General features: G+C 42.8%; 1 protein-coding gene across 1 annotated transcript in view; it reads right to left on the bottom strand.

Annotated features, from left to right (window-relative positions):
• Positions 1–2,534: 2,534 nt before the first annotated feature.
• The window catches only part of LOC118230873 (heparan sulfate glucosamine 3-O-sulfotransferase 5), a 51,907-nt gene continuing 28,714 nt past the window's right edge, over positions 2,535–25,727 (bottom strand). Inside the window, exons 2-3 of the mRNA XM_035424293.1 lie at positions 5,155–5,296; positions 2,535–4,611 (exon numbers count right to left, since the gene is read on the bottom strand). Of these exons, the coding sequence (XP_035280184.1) occupies positions 3,681–4,611; positions 5,155–5,261 (1,038 nt within the window). The 5' untranslated portion in view covers positions 5,262–5,296 and the 3' untranslated portion in view covers positions 2,535–3,680. The remainder of the gene's footprint in view (positions 4,612–5,154; positions 5,297–25,727) is intronic.

The raw sequence follows: 25,727 nt of genomic DNA, 5'->3' as shown, positions 1-25,727 counted from the left end.
CCCAACCCAGCATGCATTGGATGAGAGGCAGGAATACACCCTGGGCAGGCTGTCAATCTATCGCAGGGCACACACCATTCACTCTCACACTCATACCTATGGGAAATTTAGAGTTTTCAGTTGACCTACCTGCATGTCTTTGGACTGTGGGAGGAAACTGGAGTACCTGGAGGAAACCCACACAGACACGGGAAGAACAGCTCAGCAGAAGTTGAGCTGGGCAATGATTTGTTTAGCCTGCCAAACTGATACTACCTACACATACCCCCAATCAGCTTCAGCTGTTTTTCAAAAGAAAGCAAAGGGTTGGCAATGATGCATCCATTATGGTTATACTTTTAGAAGATTAGTTAGGCATGTAAGGTTAATTGAGACAAGGTGGTTTCACATGATGCAGATGGCACCTTTCAAATTATATATACAATGAACTACTTTTATAATGTGTCCTGACACCTTTTCTTGTGATTTATGGTTTGTTTACTTGGTAGTCTTTTTTGGGCTGGCCGGTAAGTCTTGTTGAAGACAGTGCCAATTCAAACTGTAAATTTGTCTTACTTAAGCACCTATGGTCATTAGCAGTTTGGATGATTATTAATCAACAGGTGATCTACAGTAAATGCCCTGCTGTCTAATTGTTTTCTCAGTATAGTATGATTAATTATACTTTCATTTGTATTCATTACAAATTATTAGGGTATTTAGCTTGTTTTGTCTGCTTTTCTGCATTCTGGAATTATTTTAGAAAATAAAGCTCTTAAAAGTTATATGCATGATAAAATATCAGCCATATTCATTTTTCTATCATAATTTAACTCGAGGGTGCACATCAAAACTGGCCATTACTTCAGCAATTTAAAGAAATGTATTAAGTGTGATGGATTAAAAATCCTCATCAAACATAAAAACCTTTGCCGTGAGATTCATTTCTTTAATACCTGGTGTAATTACCTAACATTGTGGCTTTTGTTTGCATCTGCTTTAAATTAGGCAACAGAGACAGATTATTATATTTACTAATGCAATGCATTCTTGTTTTTTGTTTTTTTTGACAGTTTAGCAGTAATGTGAGCAATTACATATAATTGCTTTTTAATGTGAGCCATGCATTTGCGGGCATTGCACAACTGATGCAAGTCTTCAGTCAGTCTGTTTTAATATTATTTGCAAATAATATTTTAATGATTTGCAGCACCGATTGAAAACGTGTTAAAGGAGAATGATGTTAAGCATTTAAATAGGAATGGGGAATTTTAGGGATGAACAATATGGAAATTCTCAGGCCGATATGAAGAACCCATATTTGTCTGGCTTCATTGTCCAATGCCAGTTGCTTACTAAGGAGTGCCAAGTCGTGCCATAGAAATATTTAACAAAGATCCCTTTTGACTGCCCAGTTTCAATTGTATGGTCAGTATCAATGGCTCCACAAAGTCGAGGCTGATTTAACAGCACGTAACCTACGGTTATGGATTGGCTCAGACAAGTGCATAATGTGGGTAACATTTACAGAATTTAGATTTACTGTTTTAATTGTTCATTCTATTTGGTTAAAAAGCTATGGAAATTATGTCAGCATAGATTATGTGCTATTTTTTTGTCAGTTTGAATCTGTCATTTTTGGAATGATATATCAGACTGATGGCCTGACTGTGAAGAGCGGAGGATTCCCCTGTGTCTTTGCCACATTTTAATTCTGGCTCTCTGAACCTGGCCATGTTATCATATCCTAGTTTTACCAGGTGTCTCTCTTTATTTTAGCTGATATTTGGTGAACCATCTGGTGCAAAATGGCTGCTGTGTGTCACACGTGGGTGCTACACACCGGTAATGGTTTACGGTGAGTCAGCCCTCCGTGTGCAGTGCTCTGAGAGTGAAAATCATTCATAAGCTCACACACAGTACTGGGGAAAATTTATTTTTCTGTTGGAGCCCATATTTTCTCAACAGTTTGGATTGCACTTTGGAGCCATCGCTGTGCCCTGTGCACCTTGCACAGAGAGCACTGCAGCCGAAGTGTGTGGATTCATCCAGTGTACTCTGACCAACTTGCTGATTGTATCTTGCCACTGTGAACACCAGGCGTAGTTGCCTGCAGGCATAGCTAAGGCATTGTATCTGCAGTGTCTGTGATGTAAACCTCAGTCTGTAATGGTGACAAACATATTAAGCGACTTAGTCACTTGAAAAGCTTGCCTTTAGCGTAGCTGAGTGCATGTGTGGATCTAATGTCAGTGTCCAGGGAGAAATGGTACCCCTTACCACAAAAGGTACATATACTGTGTGTGTGTGTGTGTGTGTGTGTGTGTGTGTGTGTGTATCCCTCACACCTGTACTAGCAAGATGAATGATGGCTCCACTGCACATGCTTTCAAGCCTGAAATTGAACTGTATGCCAGAAAAGAAATATGAGGTATTGTTGGCTATAAAAGAAATTATATTAACCCCTTTATTTGCTAAAATGAGAACACACAGTACTGCTTTATGCAAGGGCTTTGAAATGAAAGTAAGAAATAATGACTCAACACGTTTAGTGCTTAAATGTGTTATCTTTTTTATATTTTATTTGTAGCCTTTTCTTCAAAAATGTTTATGACACAGAGAAGGACTATTGGTACATATCTTCCATTTGCTTCAGTTTGTTCATTGTAAAAGAAAACCTGGGTTAAAATGAGAGATGCTCAGGATTTTTGGCCGGGGGTAGACACAAAACAGTACAAAGAAATCATGAAAGAAAGTAACCCTGTCATTCCCTTAGTAGTACTGTACATTTTCGATGTTTTGATTTTCTGAAGGCGTAAATAATCATTTTCAGATTCTAAGAGTCAACACACTGCATTGATATGTTGCCCTTACTTTTAACACCCTTTTGCAACTTCTACACATAGTTTGTAATCAAGGGCACCTTCTCTTGATGGAATTATTAAAAAGAAAATAAATAAAAGAAACAGGGTTCTATAAACACATTATATATTATTGGTTGTCACTGCTGAATAAACCAAATTCACCTTAGTTAAAAAAAGTTTTGAACTCATTGGTTCACAACACAGTAACTTCAGAGTACAAGTACTTTGGGATCAAGAGGCAGTGATTTCCTTCATGAGTCATACAGTACATAAAGAAAATAGCATGAGGTGATCACATCTGTTTGGGATGCATTTCTGTGTACCACAATCAAACCGCAAAAACAGAAGAGTGCAGAACACTTCAATCTAACGGGCCTGACGTGAAGATGCTTTTACTCAGATGATATGATAGGTTTCACGTACCCTGAACAAGCCATCGTTAAAAACCAAAATCTATCAATTTACATTTCTCAATGCCTTCAACTCGCACTGGAGGAATGTTCCTTTGATACTTGTTATGGATAAACATGGCTCATGATAATGAGAATGTCAAATTCATTTTTTTCTACCTGTCACCATAAACAGGCAATGCATTACATAGAAAGAATGGGCACTTTCAAGTTGTTGCGAAAGACAGCTCACAAACCACTCTGTCCTTCACTTCTACGAATAAAACATTGATCCCATTTCATATTTGGTCACTTTGTGATACTCTAGAGTCTTAAACGTCAGTCAAAGTGCTTCTAAATATTTTCCAAAGGGGCATTTTTATGAAAGAACAGAAAGCTGACCGTGGTGACAACTCCAAGAGTTTGTAAATGTTTCTCTTTGTTTCCTTCAAGGCCAGTTGAATGTCCTCCCAGTGATCTGGTAAAACTTCTGATTGAAAGGGTGGAAGAACCTGCGCAACTTGGCCACCACCGCGGGGTCCACCTCCGGGTGGGTGCGCCCCTTGCTGCCTGCCAGGCACTTGTTGAAGACGATGTTGAATCTCAGGCAGTAGAACCCGCGGGTGGCGTTGAAGTACAGGTTGTACTGGCTGATGCGGGACGGGAGGTTGAGGAAGCGCTCCACCAGCTGGAGCTCCGGCAGGGGATCCGAAATCAGCCGGTCCCCATCCACGATGTGGAACTGCTCCACGGGGAAGTACTTGAGCCAGCGCTCCAGGTGTTTGGTGTAAATGCTGGTCCGTACCGCCTTGTACTTTGTGTTCACCTCGCAGGTGTTGCCGTCGATGGCCAGCTTCTCGAACTTGTGGTAGGTCTTGTTCTTCCTCTCCTTGCCCTCCAGCACCTGGGTGTAGTCGGAGACGGCGCGGGTGGTGGGCTCCCGGACGATGATCAGGAGCTTGATGGACGAGTTCATCTTGAAGATGCGCTCGGGCACCTCCTCCGTGATGAAGTAGGCCGGGCTCTTCTCGATGGTGATCTGGTGGGGGAAGGAGAAGGGCATCTTCTCGCGGTACCAGTCGATGCCCCGGGCGTAGTTCTGGTCGTTGTCGAAGAAGTGTATCTCCTGCGAGGCCTTGACCACGGCTGGGTGCAGGTTGAGCATCTCCAGCAGGGCGCGGGTGCCCCCCTTGCGGACGCCGATGATGATGGCGCGGGGCAGCTGCTGCACCAGGCTGTGCAGGCGGATCTGCTCCTTGGTGGCGTTGCCCTTGCGGAGCTCGTGCAGGACGCCGCGCTTGTACTGCAACGTCCTCAGGGGGAACGGCCCGGGCAGGTGAGGAGCCACTCTGCTCTCTATGGGGCAAATAGGCTGCAGCCTGAGGACCAGAGCACCACAAAGAGAGGGGGAAAGACTTTAGCATTCTGTGTTAGCGTTACCTTACTTAACTTTCAGGATACTTCATATTCTGAAGGCAATTTCTTTCCCCATAATACTGTTACTTGTACAAATCAATTATTTAATTTTTGGAAGCCAGAAAACAGTTTGGAAAAGAATGCGCCCACACTGGTCCAAATATGACAGCATATACAATGAATATGGATAATGGAATCATAACTAATGGAGCCATAACTAAGAAAACTGTCAGAGTAAGCTTTTATTACGAACCATTTGTAGGCACTAAAACATTTTTTCAATTTATATATTCAAATATAAATGTACTATATAAATATATCGGTGCTTTTAGGAATAATCTTAATTAATGCTAAGAAACCACTTACTTATGCAAGCAAAGCAAACAAAGCAGCTCATTGACATTGACAGCTCAACCCGTTATGACATATTACTAGTAACTGATATTTCATAAGACACATTTGACAATTTCGTGCACTTCATTTGTCCTTCAGCACATGACACTCACCTATCCAAACTCCCAACTCTGGCCACTAGATAAAGGAGACTCCCGATAGCGAGGCTGCCCAACACGAAGAGCTTCTGTCTCAGCAACGCCTGCTGTTTGAATGGCATGACCCTCCATCAATCTTCAGGACTGCATCTTCAGCCTAGAGAGACAGAGAGGAGAGAGAGAGAGAGAGAGCCCAGCACATAAACCACTAATCACTGTGAGGAGGAGATGGAGACAGCCTAATGTTTATTAACACACACTCCATCAAGCCTTACAAGTGATTAAGCCACGCTCGCCAGGAACTTGCTAAGTGCCGCAGAGCCATTATAGGAGGGATGGCAGCTTTACGCAGCTTTTATTTAATTATTTATCTATAATTTATTCATCTATGTCCTGTGTTTATACGTGTTCCTGGATCTGATTTGACTGAAATGATGGGGGCAGAATGACTATTGGACGGCATTGTTTCTTTATTTTTATTTTTTAATTTCCAGCTCATGAAGCCAGCACTCTTGTGTTTTACTTCTGTCTAAACGAGCCTGTTGTTGAAACTTGATGGTCTGGTCTGGTCTGGTCCAAATCGCACATCAATAAGGTTTGGCTGCTAACCAGTCTGAGGAATTACACCAAGAAATATGATGTTCTAGAATGAAATTAATCCATTAGAATGTGGATTTGGATGTAATGAAAAGAAACAATTCAAGGACGTGTTGAAGCGGCAACACTGATTTTTCAGCACTGACAGTTTAAAATGAGAGAGATGCAGTTGCGTTAATACCGCTCACTTCAAAGGGCATTCGATTCCCCAAGCAGACAGTGAATTCAATGGCACGACTAAATGCTGTAAGCCTATTATTTCACATCCGACTCTAATACCCAGCAGTTTTCGCTTCCAAGAACCCAGTGAGACGGTCGTATTTCTGAAATTAAAATGTCACTGTAAAAAGCTGCTTAATGGGAACAAAATAAGTGATCAAAGCAAACTGAGCCGTGCATTTTTCAACCTAATCTCTTGTTTTTTTTCCTCCCAAAAACCATCTTTTCAGGGGGTTGGGATGTTGTTTTTCTGTCCTTGTAAGCACTCTTCTCTTTCACATACAAAGAAATACAAGTGTTTTTTCTTCACAAACACAATTTGGAATGTTATAGTAACCACTGACTTGTTTTTGGATGGGAAACAACAAAACCTCTACTTTTATTGTGAATAGACACATGTTGGCTGAATCCAGGCCAAGTACTTTTACAAATTACTCTGTGTTCTTGCAGCGAGGGACAGTATAATAAATATGTCATTGCCATATCAGATTAAATTGCTATATATGATATATGGTTTACTTCAGTCTCAACAGACATGAAGCAAAAAAATAAAAAATAAATAAACATACATGCTGGAGCTGAGAAGGAAGCTCATGGTGTATAGTTTGCACATAGCACCTAAGATCTCTTCAAAAGAAAAGCAAATGTATAAACCTCGCCAGCTGGGGGCAGTATCTCCCTGCTTTACCGGTGGCGACCAAAACACTCTTTTGGCAATGAACGAAACATGCACGTCTTGTTTCTCTGTGAGTCATCTTTCCTTGAGTGAGAAGCAAAAAAAAAAAAAAATCAAATCTTACAAACGTGAATTTTTGTCAACATAAGGCCTAAAGCTCTTTCAGGGCAATGTGAAGTCAACCAGGATAAAAAGAGCCAGGATAAAAAAGACACAAGATCGAAGCCCTAAGGGCCTTGTTTACATGTAGAGCCACGATCCTGTAGGTCAAACCCGAGCGTGTCCTGCTGCGGTCTCCACCACGGGGGGCCACCTTCTGAGCTCGTGCGCTCCGGGAGCCCGTCGGTGTTCCCTGCCCGCCGCGACGCCTCGCGGGGCTAATTCAGTGAAGTAGAAACAGACGGCGTAACACTGATCTCGTGAGCAGGAGCTGTTTCGCAACACCGCCGTGCCCACTTTCCCCTTGCCTTGAATGGTGACCAGACTCTTCAGGATGGCACGGCTGAATCCTAATTGAGCCCCTGCCCCGGATCGCACGCGGCGATTAATCCACCGTTTCCTTCTACACGGCCACTTGTGCTTTAACACTCCGGAACTATCTTTTTAAAAAGTCAACCGCACATAGCTAATATCATATCTGCTGTAATGTATTCCGCTTAATATACTGTATAATAGGCATGTAGAGAGGGGTTTGACTCCAGCAGTTATTGAAAAAGTAAGCAATTTGGCTCGCCTTGGCTTTTGAAAGGGGGACTGCAATTTTATCAGTATAACAATACATTCAAATAAATCCATTTAGCCTGGGGCAAGTCCCTTATTTTGTAGGCTCCAATTTTGAAAAGGAATGTTTTTCATTACACGGTCTGTCTATAAAAGGCTTGTGACTGACTCAAAGGTTTCAGAGACGCAATTTCTATGCCCATATTGCACTCTTTGGCTGAGGAATGGCGTCATCGAATAATACAAATATTTAGTAGAAGCGACACAGGTTTTTGGATTGTGCAGAATGTCAACAGTACTGTAAAATCCCTGTGTAATCCCTATGTAAACCTGGTTTTAATCAATACACGTTTGTAAAAAACATACTCTGGTCCTGTAAACCACTAAGCCAGCTTTTAACTATGGGAATTCCTTAGTCCTTGCAGTAAGACCTCTTCAACTCATAGCAGGTAGCCAGCAATGCGGGCCTTCCTGAAAGTGTCAACGGTGAAAGAGACTGGTTGGAATTTTTGAGGAATTAAAAAAATCACCTTTTCTGGCACCTGTACTTCTAAAAGCTCTCTCCCTGCCAGCGTAAGCACTTTTTTTCACCTTACTTTCACCTTTATTTTTGCTGCTGCAAGTGAATTCCTGCTGATGTGCCAGAGGGGGGGTACTTACTGGGCGTATAATATGCACACGATTCATGCTAATATTATCAGCACACCGTCAGACTCCTTTATCTCCTGGCCCATGTCTCATTCTCACATCGAGCAGCCCATTGGCAGCTCCGCTGTGCTCTAAAGCATTGCTCAAGTGTAGATACAAACAATATTTTCATGCTATCTATTTCACGTTGGGGAGCTATAGAAGGGTTTTTCTTTGGGAAGGTGGGGGGGGGGAGGAGGGTTGCTTTCTCTACCCTTGCTAATTCTCTTATCCAGGGGTGGTCAGCGAGCTACAAATAGGGCATGCAAGGTAATTGACTTTGACCTCATAATGGTTCTAGCCATACTTTTTCATGATTACCAAGCAGGCCAATTCTAGTAAGGGTCACCTACAAGCAGAGGATTCCTTTTCACTTAGCAGTGTCTAGTACGGTGGCATGGCCACTGCCATTGTGTTATTTATATGACATCAGAAAAGATATGGATTCAATTTAATAATTCTGATAAAAGAAAAGTCTGGAGATTGCTCTATAACTTATCACACATGTTCATGTGTGCACGTGCATGTGCGTGTGTGTATATGTGTGTGTGCGATATATGAGATGATTTCATGCGGAGTGCTCAAAGGCAAAAGTATCATATTAGATGCAATCTAATGGAATGAATAACATAATGACAATTCTCACTTAAACTGCCGTGCTTGTTATTCATGCATAATAATCCAGAGCAGGTACAGTCATTATCAGTTTAAGTTCTCCATCTTCCTGCTTTGTTGCTGACAGACCAATGCTCCCGTAATACATCATGTTGAATAGCCTGTGACCCGTCCTGCCTGTCCAAGAAACAGGGTAAAAACCTCTGCGTATGGATATTTCAAAGAGTGGCACATGAATATTGCTGAAGTGCATTTTTCAGTGCCGCATAGCCCTTGTAATACAAATTTTGAAAATGAACTAGTATATCTCAATATTGTATACAACATTGTAATTATGGTCCTATAGCACTTTTTATGTTTCAGATAAGACTGTCGGCATACACTTATTCTGCAACTTCAATCACCATTTATAAAACCCATCTTCACCTTCAAAAGGCAAAATGGCAGAGTAAATGAGCAGACAAAAGTTTCAGAAGTTTTAGGATTTGGATTGGTTTTTTACAAATGATAGCTCTGTTTTCCAACTTTGGAGGTAATAAAGTGAAGACAGTTTTCAGGCAAATTTAACAGCCAACCACAGCAGCCAAATCTGAGAAAACAATCACATTCCCTAAAAGTTTTTAGTCTTTGTAAAGTTTAACTTTGTAAAGAGTAAAAAAGTGCAGCTTTCTCTTTGACTCAAAACTGGATCCAACTGAACACACAGCTACATAAGGAACAGAGGTTTTTTTTAAATGAATCCAGCACACATTTACATTACACAGTAGCTTTTACATCAAAGACTGCATATCCATTCTAATTAATTTGGCTATTTAAATTCCTCGCTGTGAAGTATTTTAGTCATTGACACCCCACTCACTGAACTGAAATCCAGATCTGCTTCTGTTCCTCACTGCTGCTAGGTGTTTGGATTTTTTCCATACAGAGTTTAAGTATATTTTGTATGTAAAATAGCGTGCTGAACTGAGAGCTCAGTGTCATTAGAAAGACAGGCATGACAAAGTGTGAGAGGTGAGAAGAAGACTCATTGAGGTCACAGTGTGAGGTAGTGATCAGGGAGCTGGGAACAGGATATTGCAGGTTCAGATCCGGACCATGCCACAAAGTGCTTCAGTAAATATCCGGCTGTATGAAATGGCTGTATGCGAAATGGGAGCTGTTTAAAGGCATTCTGGATGAGGCAATCCATGAAGCAAATGAGTAAGGCCATGCAACACAACAGACACAAACAATGCAGCCTGATGTAGGATTATACCAAACCAAGAAGCCTATAACTAAACCCTTGCATGATAGACTTTATACCTACCTATTGCAGTCTACAATTTTAAAATTCATGCCGGAATGGTCTGTCCACTCCAAACCACAGACAAATACATTAAATCAGCTCATTTTACATTTCTTTCAACAACACATTACTCACCAAGTAAGGTTAATCAAATTTAAGCATGGCATTTTAGAATTTACAATATCCAATATATGACATCCTGCCCAAAGCACTTCATTTCAGGGTCTCCAGCATCTTCATCAAACATTGTCCTTGATGCTACTGATGAAAACGTGATATTTTATCCCATCCCAGGCAAATGAGAATTTAGCCGTTTGCCTCTGCAATGTCAAACTCTACATTGACTAGTCTCCCATTTAATGTAGCATATCATAACACAGCATGTCTATATCCATATTTAGCACAACGGGGAACGTGGAGCTAAGCTTGCATTTTGCTGATTCCAGTCTCCTACTGTAACGCACAATGATGCTGCATAATACAGTTCTTGCTTGCTGAGGCGTGTGCTGCGCTCAGCTAATTACGGGGCCTTGTGCCGTTCTAATGCTCGGAACGTCACGCTGTGGTCGCCGTAAAAATAGATCCGCGCAGCTGCTCTCCGCGGACCCCGAGTCGCCGAGAATGCGCCATCGAACACCTGGGCGCCGCTGTTCTACAGGAGTCAGAGAGAACGTCCCCGAGCAGGCCCCGTGACCTACGGAGCAGGGCGGAGATGAATGAGCGGGCACTGCGGAGTGCACTGGCACCGATGCCGGCGTCTCTCAGTCTCAGAGGGCTACGCAACATCGGCGTGCCCACGGAAACCCGTGGCAATTTAACAACCTCTGAGAAAATCTACAAAGTCATCGCAGGCAACCTGAGAACTGCGTACAAGTATTCCCGTTTGCACATCAGATCCATCAGCTGTTAATTTATCCACTGTAATATGTGCTTTCTACACCCTCTAACCTGATTCACTGCTTATACAGTACTTACTCATGGCTATGACAGGAAGTTAAAACACCAAATAAGGGAAGAAAATGAAAATGACATTGTTCACCATATTGAGCTGACATACTGTATTTGTTAAATTACTTTATTCCTCTTTCCCACAAGCTATTTTCTCTCAGCCAACAGACTTCATGGAAAATGCAGTAAAGCAGAATTTCCCTTCTCATATCCCACATCTATTCAGTTTTGTCTTACAGTGCATATTGCTGTTTGCATATTTTATGCCATGTGGTTGCTAATTGAGAATTAAAAAAGATCCTTGGTGACCGTCTGAAATGTGCTCATTTCCGATGCAAATGTGCATCTCAGGTGTGAAATTTTCTTGTGTATAAAAGCTACTGGTTTTGTGTTCAGGTCCTACATCCATTACATGCAGTTGTCAAATGCAGTATGAGAGACTAAAACACAAATTTAACAATTCTTTATATCTTCAAACAAAATGGAACCTTTCTAAAGATTTAAATGCCTGGACGGCGGTCGTCTTGTCCAGCAATCTCCAGCCGTGTCAGCTGCGGTCAACAGGAGGGACGAGCGAGGGGAGATAAAAAAGAGAGAGAGCTAATGAATAATGCAGCGCCGCACAGTTTATTATTATTATTGATCTATGCTTTAAGCGCCAAGGAACGATTTTGACTTTCCAGAGAATGCCCCCGCGGCTGCCTCCCTTTAGCGCCTCCATTTTGTGATATTACACCTACATAATTTATCACCCGGTGCGACGGTGCCTGTGTCCCGAGCAGCTCATCTGGCTCCGCTGTGTCTGTGTGTCCAGCCACACGGCTGTGCCTCTCACCGGTGGGACGACAATGCTGTGATCAGTAGGCTACCGTATTCACGTGCACTACGCATGAACACCCTGTTACACACACACTGCTCATTACATGGACAATCAGCAAATGATGTAGTTTGTGACGTTTACCCGCACAATTATTTTTGACAGGTCTTAACATATATTATAAAGCTACATAGGTGTACATTAAACATCAAGGCTATGATAAAATAAGCACTCGCGACACTGCGCATACATAATTCTAGCATAGTGTTTGTATAGTTAGCTACTTTTGGTGTAACTACTGCTCGTCCGCTCTGTGCCTCTGGCTTAATTTCTATCTGAAAGGTCCCTAACAATGCTGAGCAGGGTCTGGAAGGTCCAGCGTGGCGCTACGTCCAGCTGCATAGGCTCTTGGCCCTTCATAAAAAGCCGACAAGAGCGTGTTCACACAAGGGGCAGATTTATCAAAGAGCATATTTGTAGCTGCTAATTGTGGTAGTCGACGCGCGCGGCCATTTCGGCGACGGCGGCATATTTATCAATAACGCTTATGTTAATGACGGCAGCGGAAGACGAGCAATTTAAATATCCCTCATCGTAATTCAATTAGACAACCCCCGCGGTGAAGCACGCGATTTGCATGTGCCACGGGCAGGTGAATGAAGCACAGCCCCACCACAAGTGGTGAATGCATGAATGTCAAAGGAAATTAATAGAAAAATTCCACCCTCTGGAACTGAAGGTCACAACTGATGGGATAAACACTCGTGTTTTCTACGAGAGCGCAAAACAAATTAAACATGGGACGAGAGGGGAGAGAGAATTCATTAAGCTGGAAGCACGAGAGGGACTTTCAAAAGACGCAAGGACATAATAAGGCGTAGACAGAAGGAAACCACTTTTAATGAAGCAGGAAGGAGAGGTGCGGATCCTGCCGTTCGTTAAGTTCTCGCCGCTAAACCATTAGCTCAAACAGTGTCCCCTAGGTGAGGAGCAGGAGGCAGGTTGAGTTTCGCATGGTTGTGTAGCAGCTTTCTAGGCCTACAGCAGGTGTAGCATAGAAGCATATTCAGCACATTTGTTCATGGACCATCTGCACTCAAAGTTTTTCAGGCAGAATAAGGCTAAAGATTCAAACGTCTCAGCACACCGTCTTCACCTGTGAAATGGCATATATGCTGATGCCAGTCTTTCTTACATGCTGAAATTGTCACCACAGGTGTACAAGATAGTAGGAGAAGAAGTACCGATCGGAGCCTTGTTTCAGGTAGGCTTAGGTAGAAATATAAATACAAATTATTTCATTTTGATAATGTGACTTCTCCAGTGGATTAAAGAGAGAATCAAATGCGCAGCATCTTTAGCACTCTTTAAACATATTGTGACATATTAAACAGCTGAACTGACGATGCTGCCATACCACACCAGACCATACCATACCATACCATACCATACCATACCATACCATACCATACCATACCATACAATACCATACCATGCCATACCATACCATACCATGTTAAATGTTTACACATGAAGCTGAGCTGAGAAACTTCTTCCTGGACAAAACTCAAGATTACATCAGATTTACTTCATTCATTCACTGAGATTTTGCATCCCTTTTAGAAACAGAAGTTAATTAAACTGCTTAATCAATGACCAAGCATAGAGAACATAATTAACAAGGTTTTTAAAAGCCATTTGCGTATTTGAGTACAGACAATGATGCCTTTATTAGAAAATAAATTGTGGTCTATTTCAGTATTTTTCAATAACCATTCCAAAATGTGTTGTTCAGGGGCATTAGCAATATGCAGTCTCCTATTACGTCTGTTACTGTTGTTGTCTCCGATAAAACGATTCGCGTCCAATAGAAGCAAGGGACGTAGTCTTTCTGTAGATAACAGCATTAGGGCCTCTGAGATCCACGCAACAAATGCAACAATAGCAACAACAGCAGCAGTCACCTACAGTAAACACTTAAGGTCACATGATCTCTAAGGCATGAGAGGACCTGACGTGTATTGCACGTGGACTCACTGGTGATGATGTCATATCTGAAATAAACACAGGACCATTGTTCATCAGTTAAAAATAATTCTTTGATCAGCCTGAACCACTTCATTCACCCAGAGATGTGCAACAAATTGGCACAAATAATGCATTCTAAAATTCATTACCTGATCAAAATGAATGCTGACAACCTCAGCGGATGCCCGCATGAAGAGCCTCACGCCCACGCCTGATGTGAGAATGCTTTACAGAATGCTTGTGTATGGACAAATTTTCTATTCCAAACATTCTGGCATGGAAAATCAATCCAGGGTAACGTGTTTGAACTCATGCAAGTCCTCAATCTACCAAAAGAGTAGCTCTTAAAATGCTGCCCTTGGACAACCAAAACATAAACAGAGACATGGATGCATGTCAGATTATCACACTGCAAAAACATCTGAGACCAATGCGAAATGCAGTTCTGGGTGAACATCTTTCTGGTAGTGAACAGTGAGCCTGCTGAACAGAGAGCATACTTGAATATGAGCTTTTTTCAGTAGACTGACACACAACCGTCCTGTATCTATTAAGACTGGGCCTGAGAAACATAAATAAATAAACACAGCCTGAGAAGCCAGTCATCATTTCCGCGAGCATTGATGCATGCCCCTTATTTTGGCTCAGACAGTGCCTCAGACATCGTGCGGGTGATCACAGATTGATGTAAAAACACACTTTGTGTGACTCAGCCGGGCGGGGGAACAGGGGAGCGAACATTTGGGAAGGCCCACCGAGTATCCGAGCGCTCCGAGGGGCTTGTTTAACGGAAACCAGCAGCCCCCCCCCACCCCCCGGAGGGGGCCATCATTACCGCCGCGCGCATCTAATTGCAGACACGGCGCTTCTCCCCCTCTCCTCATTGACTTCCAATGCCTCGCAGGGGAGGAGGCAGGTAATTACAGAGGAGAGATCGGAGAATCCCCGTCTCCAATTAAAATTTTGAAGAAGCCTATCTGAATGCCCTCAATGCTCAAGGGTTTAGTGAAAGTGGCCCACCCTTGTTTCAAACCCACCCCCCCACCCTCCCCTTCCCCCATCGCTTCACAAGGCTTCTCTTCTCTGAACAATTTCATGCAATGTTGCCCACAGGTTTCGCCAATGGAAATACGAATCCCGTTTGACTGAGCCTATGGATCTGTGCAGCGGTAGGTAAGAAGGCTCATGTGATATCGGTACTGCGTACAGCGTAACCCCCCCCCCCCCCCCCCCAGCTGAGCTCATTCCCTCCCTTTCATACCCCAGTTTCTGCCCTGCTTGGCCCCTGTACCCCAGGGAGAGCCTGGGCCACAACGGGCACACACACCTGGTTGAAGAGAGGACCCTGAAGCAGATGCTTTTCTCTAACAGATGTGCCCACCTCCCTCCTCTCCACCCCCCAGGGGAGTCTGCTGTCCTAACAACCCACACACCGCCCCCTCCCTCCCGGATCCCACTTGCTTACACCCCAGCAGATAGACAGCCGTGTGAGGGCACAGCTGGGACACGCCCTGCCTTTCAGGTTGTGTGCTGTGGTTAGTGACGCTACAGCCTGCTGGCATCGAGGCACCAGCAGAGCAGAAGAGCTTACACACACACCCACACACACAAACACACATGCACACACACACAAGCATGCACGCACACACACAATATAATCTGAAACTAAGCACAACTCAGTACAGTATAGTACAGGGTAGTGCCAGCATGTAAAGTAGGCGTGGTTACAAAGCATCTACCTGTGTTTTTGGTGGGAAACCTTGCTCAAGATCCCTACTCGTTAACAATGAACTACAGAAGATGCAAAAGGACCTGATTGAAAACATCACACAAGTAGTTCAGGCTTTTTCCAACCAAGGATGTAGATCTCATTGAATTTGAGGGGGGACAACAAGCAGGAAATTTCCTTGTGGAGACACTAACAGTGCCACCTAACACAACATGATAATAAATTGGGGTGATGTGTCTCTCCTTGTCCCCTCCTGTACCTCCTGAATCTAAGTTCACGTTTCCGACTGAATACAACTACACAAACACACACTCACCATGACCTGATTCAGCTAATAAAAATAACGCACAAAGGCCTAACAGCTTTAAAATCGGGCGTTGCAAGGTCTTCTGGGATTGCAGGAAAGAAGGTGTTCCTGGAGGTCAATGCTGACTAATCTGTGGGAGATAAGAATCGGTGTCACATGATACCCTCTCGAGGGAGGGCGGAACTGTCCCACGCACACAGAGATCCGAGAGATCGCAGCATTACGGGTCAGCACTTCTCCTAACGTCTTCCGCTCGTCCTCTTTCGTCTTTGCCCCTCCTGTGATCTCTAATGCCCGTTAAACTGGAAGAGGATACACCTTATGAAGCGTCATTCGGCAATATGAGACGCAAAGAAATGACCAAAATGGTGGACGGGGGGCATTTAGGCTGCTTGCCATTCAGCCATTTTGACAAACTTTGTCTTCTTCAGGCATCAATATATCAAAGAAAAACAGACTCACCAGAATGGCAGCAGAAGACCAGCACGCACTAAGACATGACACATACAGTCTCCCTCTTCTACAATTGCATTTTAAAACATACAACATTGGCAACCACAAATGAGGTTTCCAGTCTCTGTGCAATTACCCTGAACTGTTTGAGATAATGAACTAATATTCAATTTATGGACAATATCACTTCAGTAGAAAATTGGCCTTTGACTACACTGTATTATGCTGATCCATGTTCAACACGCAATTGATAAAAATATCAATACTAACCATATTACAAGGCACTAACGGGAGAGTGGGAGGTCTTTATTTTCTAGTTCTTAAGAAGGTTGACATTATTATAAGTACCGTACATAATACGGCAGTTGATTGTAGTATATCAAACACCTCCGAGGTTGCAGTTCTGTCGCAGTAATGGAGGAGATGAGGAGTGCTGGAACACGCGGCTAATTGACCACGTCCCTCGGCCGACGGTGCCAATTCCGCCTGTCCCAGCCCCCCCCCCCCCCCCGCGCGTTCGCCAGGCTAATTAATCCAGGGCGTCCCGTGCGGCCTTCCCGCCCCTTCCAGTCGAGTGCTTCATACTCCTTCTGCCGCGTGCTGTGCTCTACCACGCATACAGAATGGACGGCAACTAAGTAGCGTCCCTCTCCCTCTCTTCCGTAGACGGTTCCTTTACTTCCTGCCCGTCAGCATACGCGTCCCAGCAGGCTGCGCTCCATTACCGCGGCTAACCCTTCCGCTGAAGGTTCGCGGCCTGGACGCGGCCAGACGGGCTCACCTTTGCTCGGGAGACGCCCGCGTCCCCACGGACCACGACGATGGACTGGCCTCAATGAGAAATCCATAGCAGCAATCGGAACTCCTCCCATTTGCATCGAAGTCGATCATATCTAATCTGGCACAAATCAATAAGACTCGCCCTATAGACTAGTGCAGCGGTTCGTCCCTCACAGGAAGCGGGAACCTTTACGGCCTTGTCTGAGCCTCTTGCATTTATGGTACGTCTTGCCGAGTCGCGACCGGCCGCCTCGGCAACCAGGCTGCCGTGCATTGATCGCGATTTGCGCTCGGTCGACTTCCTCTGCAGACGCACTCCAGCGCTTTGCTGACTCAATGTTGTGCAAGCAGGAAGAAAAGAATAATAATCGATGTGAAGAGGCAGCCCGCAGATGCCAATGATATCTCCGATCCACAGTTACTTCAACTGTCGGGAAGGATTTCCAAGCAGCCTGACTTGCGATGGTTTGATCAGGCAAATTGCGCATCAAAACTATTTTACCCTGTTTTCAAACATTGCAAATGACTCAACAGCCGAGCTGTGCACATCCACGGGGGAAGGTGGTGGAAGTGCAATTGCTGATTTTCAAGTTTTGCTCAATGGAAAAAAAAAATACATCTGAGAAAAACAGAAAATGCATCCCTGGTCTTTCCTCGAACTGAGAAAACAGAACAGAATGCACATTCTGTTTATGCTGCACATTACATTTAAACGTTTACCATTTCACCATTACAATTAGGTACAAATGAAGATAAAACACATATTATAAAACTGAATTTTAAAAAATCATTATCAGCCTATAAATGCAGATCAGAAAACTCCTTTACGATGTGCTTAGTTTTTAACCATTTCCTGTCACTTCTTATGAATGTTTCTACTGCATGAGCCCAAAAGTACCATATCAGCAATATCCTTGACAGACACAAAAAACGAAATAACCATTTATTCATACCACCCCCACTGCTTGAGTTGATAACAGTGTTTTGTCGCGATGATTGTCAGTAATGTTTACATGATGTATCCTGACTCATAACAATCCATTCTTGTTAGACCCCCTGGTGTCCTGCGATCACACTCCATCAAATCATGTCAATGTCTCCAGTCAATCACAAGCCGGACTGTCTGAGCATCGGCTGTGCTGATTGGTGGACCTGTCACTTGCTCCTGGACCCCCACTGTGGAGGAGAAGAGCCCTTCCCCTTCTCCCAGAGGGGCAAATGAGCACCGGAGAGACATAAAAATTGACCAAAAGTGCTTATGCTGAGGCAGACATTTTAAATGGACTGAATGCACACAGATTCGGAAGGATTTGGATCATCTTGTTTCCAAACAAAGCTTGTCTCAGCCATCACTCCAGTTTAAAGGTGTACCATGACAAAAATAAGAAACCAACAAAAGCCAAATGTTGATGCCCTCAGCTCGTCCCAGGCATATTTCCTTGGGCATATAACAATGGCATGGATTTGTGCTTAACTTGCACTTAACTTTGTCAACCATGTTTTCTTTATTTCTGTCAAAAACAGCCTATCGATTGATTTTGCTGATGAACTTGGGATGGTGAAGAAAAATGTCAGCCTTAATACTTGCATTTAATTATGGGTAAATGCTGTCAGAATCCAACCTGGTGACACATGTATACACCCCCTGTAATTGCAGGGGCGAGTGCTGATTGGATGGACTGGGTGTCCATGCCGTAGTTGCTCCGCCCACCCTTCTGCGCATGGGGCAGGGGAGCCAAACTGTGGGCTCACGAGCAAATCCCTTTCCACCGCATCACAATAACCCCGTTTCTGCGGTAACCTGGGTCTCCAGATCCCCTGACCCTACAAAGCAGGCACCTCATCCGAGGAACTCCATAGGAAAGTCACAGAATCAGCCACTCAGAATACTAATGCAATCAATTCTGATGCCTCATTAATAATTTATATGGCATATACGTATATGCAGTTTATTTATTTATTTATTGCTCTTACAATGTCACCTCTGTGCAACAAATTAAATATTTATTAGATCCCTAGGGTACTCAGTATTTTTCAGCATTCTTATAAAAAAAATCTGCATTTTAGTTCAGAATGAGTCCTGCAGGTATCGGCACACCTTTTCTGGTTGCTTGTTCTACTACTCCTAAACACTGGCATTTATTTCTCCTCCGCATAAAAATAATAACAATACATTTTCCTTCCATTGAATAGCTTTCAAAGAAATGCTGTGTCTGTACCGTGGAAAGGAAGCTTAAGCTTCAGCATCTTCTGACACGTGACAGCATCTATTCTCCTACTGTTAACAAAACCTGGGCGGATAAAATCTGTTATTCAGTTGACAGGGATAGCAGGAACTGCTATCATGCAGAATGAAGGCATTGAGACCACAGGTAATATGGGCCACACGCTTTTAAATTAAGTTTGTATTTATTGGTTAACTGCATGCGATTTTTGGACCTGCATTTGTGCCCTTTGTTTGCGCATATCAAATTCATGATAAGAAAATATCTATTGCTTAATTATTTTGTGTTTGCAATACTTCACAGCAATTGTCACCTATCCCACACATTTTCTTTCAACCTTACTATGAAACATGAAATTAACCTCCTGTGGCTATTTGTAATAATGACAGGATTTTATGATAAATCTAAGCTAATGACTGAGCACCAATTATTCAAAATTTGTAATATTGTCTTTCCATTGTGCAAACCATTTTCATTGGTCTTGCTTTCAGTTTTATTACATATGGTTAGCTGAAATTGTCACCATCCCTCCTGGGCCAATTTTATTTATTTTTTTTTGTTCACCGATTAAAAGCGTATCCCTACCTGCATATAAAAGAGCCAAAATGGCAGGTCAAGTATGCCTGCAATAACTCAGTCAGTGAACACATTGACTACATTGTCTTTTCTCAGAGCCCAGCTCTTAAGCAGCAGCACTTGTCCTTTGCCCTTAGAATTTGCTATAGAAATTTGTTATGAAAATAATCAATCACTTCTGCATGGAAAATAAAATGATTTTAAAAAGGCAGAAGGAGAGTGCGTCTGAAACCAATTTTTCAAACGTAGAGAATATGGATTTAATTCATGCAATGAAAAAACCATTTACATTTCTCCTTGATGCCATGTAGCACAGATAAGTCGGTGAAATATCACTTGTGCTCATGGAGAGGAGATTCTCTGGGATTCTTGTTGAACAATTACCAGGTATTGAGTAAGCAGACCCAACATACAGTATTTCACCTGAGTAATTTATAAAGGTAGCCCACTTCTATATGATTGATTTGCCTTATAGCACATTGAATAAAGCATCAGCTAGTCTGACTACATTACAAATTCTGGAAAGAGAATATGGAACATTTATTCTTCATAGTATGCATAGCATTTCTGACATAATGTGACTCAAGGGGGTAAATCTTACGAAGACACAAAATTCCTAATTTCTTCATTAAATTGTTATAATTAAGAACAATTCAGTGCTCACTCCATTTCAGGGGTTGCAACTGTGGAAGATAAAAATAATAAAGGGGTTCTAAGAAGTTTGCGAACCCATGTTTGGGAACCCATGACTTAGGGCAGGGGTCCTCAATCTTATCCAGAAAGGGCCGGTGTGGGTGCAGGCTTTTGTTCCATCAAAGCAGTTACACACCTGATTCTACTGATCAACCACTAGAGCCTTTGCTAAGAACCTTGATTAGTGGAATCAGGTGTGTAACTGCTTGGTTGGGATGAAAGCCTGCACCCACACCGGCCCTTTCTGGATAAGACTGAGGATCCCTCATGCTTCTCTGCCCTCAATGAACCGTATTCACAATACAAGGCGCATTTCAGTGCTGGACAGACTTGCAGTGTGTTCTTTTGACACCAAAGCGTTGTTGAAAAGCAAATCCAATATGGTCCAATGTGGTCTCAAGTACAACACCAATACTGTCTTCATCTGCACTCATACAGTATTTAACTGTCAGTTATATTTTTTTCTGCTCCTCCTTATTGAAACGATCATTGTTGTTTACACTGAATAATCGCCTGATGAAAAAAACATCAGTGCACGAGGCAACACACTGCATTTTCAACAAAGACAGGCCAGATCTAAAGTGGCCCGATCTCCAGATAACCTCAAAACCTCGCCACAGATGCGTTCAGCCCCTCTCAGACACATCAGCCATTTCTGTAACGTCAGGGAGCGCTGCGGAAGGAGAGAGGCCATAAAAAATGAAGCCGGGGACGCTCCGCTTATTACGATTAATTATTTATACGGCCACATTAGCGAGGCAAAACCCGGCGACTGCGCCGGGAGGGTATGTGGCCACTGAACCAGAGACAGATGGATTCAAAAAGCCATGTAACACGAAATGAAGACCGCGCCGAGCACACAGCGCATAAATAATGGATCTGGCGTGGAGCTGCCGGGCAATAAAGTTCCCGCGACGCGCCTGGTGGGATGCGCGTACCAAACGCGCTCAAACCGTGCGTTCTCCGTAGGTGTAGTCTGAAGGGGCGTCACCGAAAATCGAATCAGTCAAGTGCGACAATGATACACCTGCTCTTTCCGCTTTGAAGAGTTTTGACAGATGCATTTGCGACTGGTAAATAACGTGAATTTTAAATGAAAACCCGGGAGAAGTAGCGTCTTGCTTATATTTCAAATTGAACTGTACGGTGATCGATGTTCATGAGCTTCAGCTCTGACCTACGGAATGATGAATCCATACTTCATGGACGTCAGCCTGAGCATTAAGGACAATACAATTTAGAAACAAGAAACCTAACCTTTTAAATCATCATACTGGGGATAGTTTAGTTTCCCCTGACAATTTCTGAAACTCATCACTAGGCTCAAAAAGGTCAAACTAGTTAATGGAAAAATAGTCTATGGAAATGAAAATGCTAGATTGTAAGATATGCACTTCAGTGTTTGAAAATGTGTAAACAAAATTCTTCAGAATTCACTGAAAAGGAATAAAACTGGGGTTTTGTTCAATCGACTGTTCATGAATTTTAATTCTAATGAATCTAAAACGTGATTATACCCTGAATTTTAAGGGTGGTCATTCTTCTTTTAACTTGTCAGGCAGAACAAATCAATTTCCCGCAGAGCTAATTTAGTAAGAACACATCAGACGCTAGCTACACACATCAAGTTCTGGGTCGGATACAGCTTCATGTGTGAATTCTTAATCAAATACATCTTTCACATGCTATGAATAAAGGCTTGGGAACTGCAGATCTATTTTAAAGCATTTCTATTATTATAACAAATTAATGCATGATGCGATTGGACAAGGATATCTCTCATCCCACCATTTTCCTGGTGAAGATAACCAGGGCATTTTATCATTCAGACAAATTGTATTCAACGTCTTTTTGATGAAAATGGGACTGGGGGTTAGCACCCTTCATTTCTGTCCCTAATACAGTTTCCTTCTGATGGTACAATAATGACATATTCAGCTACCGTGTTTGCAGATTGTGGTCATATGCAGCCACTGTATGTTCCCTAACCAAGGATCTATACTAATGTTGAGAGACACTGCATCAGTGCAAAATCAGGCTGAATTTCTTTCTAAAAAGAAGAGGCAAAAATTCTGAAGAACTTAAAAAATAAAACAACAACAAAGGCATTTATTAAAATATATATATGCACAATAGTGCGTCATTTCACATCTAGTGTGTAATTATTTGTTAGCGTTCTGAATATAAATGAACGGTAATTATGGTAAAGCACTGGGTCTCCAAGCTGATGCAATCCAGAAGAACTGTTGGCAGTGACATTCCCTACTGTCTGGAACTGAATATTGACCATGTCTGTGGACAGGGGTCCCAATGCTTAAGACTTTTTTGTTTAGTTTTTTGTTCTTGTTATTATATTTTTTATTTATATGAAAGAATGTATAGCATACTGTATGTTGTTAATTGTATTTTGAAGTTTCAGAATTCCTTCATCTCTTTGCAGCAATAGCCTGCATGCGTGTTAGAACTGTTCCAACGCACTGTAGACAAAGCATTGGTGGAAGGTCAATAGTCTGTGTATCCATTTTGTTTCTGTGTACGCTGCTGGTCGCACTTCATCATGTGTACAGTAAAGGTGAGAGCGGGTGCGCGGCCGTGCCACTTGGCCATGCACCGGACGCGCTCCACGGATGACCTTTTCCCGTTCCTCTCATGACTTACACATTGCGCCTGTCTTTTAATATCAACTTCAATTAGGGGATAACACATTGAAATTGCCCGCCAGCCAGCGGCGACACTATAAAAGCACGTCGCCCAGAGCGACTCCCATGAATACGGGCTCCGTGCCGGCTTGAATGCCACTGTTTGAATTTATGATGCCACAATAATAATGAAAATATGGACAAAACTCCCAACTGAGAGCATGACTGGAAACTGGTCCAACTGGACTTATATATATAACAGTTTCCTTTTTTCCATGGAACTCTCAGTACTTTAATTATCTCACATTGTGGATTAACGTAACATACAAATTGTGTGTTGCAACGGACGCTGGAGTGGTGGTTTCTGCACTCTCCTCTTTGGGTGGTTTACAACCATTGGACACTTCTGCTGCACCCCATAATGCACTACCACTTTCTGGTGATTATACTGAATTCAGTAACATGAGCAAAAATTCATGTCACGTTGCTGAGAATTGTAACAAAGAACAAACTGGGTTCATCTGTTACAGTTTTGGTTCCAAGAAAAATGTTCAGTATTAATTCAACTCAGAGTTTATGTGAGGTCAAATGGGATCAAATGTGCTCTTTCATTGTATTCTAACAATGTATGTTATTTTGTGAAGGTTTATTCAATAGGTTTATTTATTGTTTATTTTATGAAAGACATTTTTTGAACCCCTCGTTCAAAGTATTCTTCCTCAATCAACCACAATTCACCAAAAATACAGTTGAAGAGAGGGATACAACGCGGTTAGGCTTGGTCTAATGCTTTAAATTGCAAGGCATTGGGAAAACGTCAAGAACAGACAAAACTCACCGATAACCTGGAACCAATAAGAGCAAAGAAGACAAGTTGCGTGTAATTGTGCCAGCAGAGCCACCATTTAAAAACATTATAAAGTGTTGTAATTTAGCCTCGGATTCAGGAACAGGAAGATCGAATTCTGCACCATTTTGCGCCACGAATACAACCTGTATTTAACTAGTATCCAAAGAGTAATTTTCCACCTTTTTCGACCTTTAACCAGCCTGCTGTTATACATTTCTAACTGCATTTAATTACCAGGAGTCCGCGATACTGCTGTTCCCATCGCAGGCCCAGAGACCGGCTATTGATTTCGACTTGTCTTCTGCCTCATTAGAGCGTGGCAGCGCGCTGCCCTGCAAGCTAAGAGGGAACCCGCCGATCCATAAATAAGGCGGCTCCGCGATATGAAATATCACAGGGCCCGGAGGTGAGAGGCAATCAAGGGCGCAGGTGTCAGAAGGTCCCTGGAAATATTTAGAACTCAACAGCGAGATTCTTCAAACGCGAATCTCTAATCGTTTCGGGACCGAGGTGAGGGAGTCACGCGTTAGGTAAACGGAAGCGGTTTGGCCGTACGTGCAACGTGTGCGAAACGGCCTATTCAAATTTGAAAACAGTTTAATGAGAGAATGCAGGGATAAATGTGTAAAACTGCAGGGAAAAGTTTAGTGTTATATAATGCTCACTGACTATGACTTTTAATGATCGCCTGTTATACAGTTAGCAGGTACATGGAGAGGTCATCTGCACTAGCTATCCTTTGAGCGGATGATAGAAGAGGAGCAGTTGTGTCTCTCCCAATTAATTCAGCCGTATAAAAGCAGGTGGCAAATGGAAGAACAGAGATGACAAAGCCATCAGTGGCCCATTGTCCTTCACTTAGCCTGCTTTCAGTATCAGTTCATGCAAATATTGTAATTGGTGTAAATAACGTTTTTCTGTCAATATAATTAGAAGCAAGCTGTTATCACACTTCACTCAAGACCAGTCATTCTCTTCATTTTCAAGGTCGGGGTTTGTTAAAAAGTGATTGTACATCTGCTTCGATTTGAGAAGCCCTTATCAGTGTTTGCACCCGCAAACAATATTCTCACTGCTTAAATTCTCTTTTTTTTCCCCGTTTTGTTCTTAGCTATTCCATATATTAATATGAATACCTGCTTTCAAAGGGAATCGCTAATGTTGATAGGCAGGCCTACATTTCAGACGACTGTATTGCGCACAGAAGATGAAAAGGTGAGCGTTCCAGTGGAGGGTCTGTGAATTTAAATTGCAGCCTCCTGAAACGTGGCTAAATCCAGGCTGACAGGTGATAAGTCAGTAAGGCCTCAGCAGCTGTTTAGTAAAAGGCTGAAGCACGACGGGGTTTATCCGACTCTCCTTCAGTGGGATCCGCACTTATAAAATTAACTTCATGCATATTCAGGTAACTTAGAAGTCATCCAGTAAGCAGTTTTTTTTCTCTCTCTCTCTATCGCTCTCTCTCTCTCTCTCCACGCTTTCACATGTGCAACACTAAACTTTCCCCCCACTGAGACCCCCACAGCAGGACCGCCTTGCTCAGCGTCAGATAAGATTCCACTGGGAAATTCAGCTCGCCCGTCCTTCCATCTCAATGTGGTGCTTCTCTAAAGTTGCTACAGCTCTTCTGGTTGTGAGCTGTCAAGTATCGCTGCACGGTAAAGTCTTCAACCAAATGAAAACTCCAAGCATAATTTCGGCATTTCAGTACTGTGCGTTCCCTTCAAAATGGCGGTCGTGCACA

The sequence above is a fragment of the Anguilla anguilla genome, chromosome 6 (genome assembly GCF_013347855.1).
Source record: "Anguilla anguilla isolate fAngAng1 chromosome 6, fAngAng1.pri, whole genome shotgun sequence".
Classification (NCBI taxonomy): Eukaryota; Metazoa; Chordata; class Actinopteri; order Anguilliformes; family Anguillidae; genus Anguilla; species Anguilla anguilla.
This window is presented reverse-complemented; position numbering and strand designations above follow the sequence as displayed.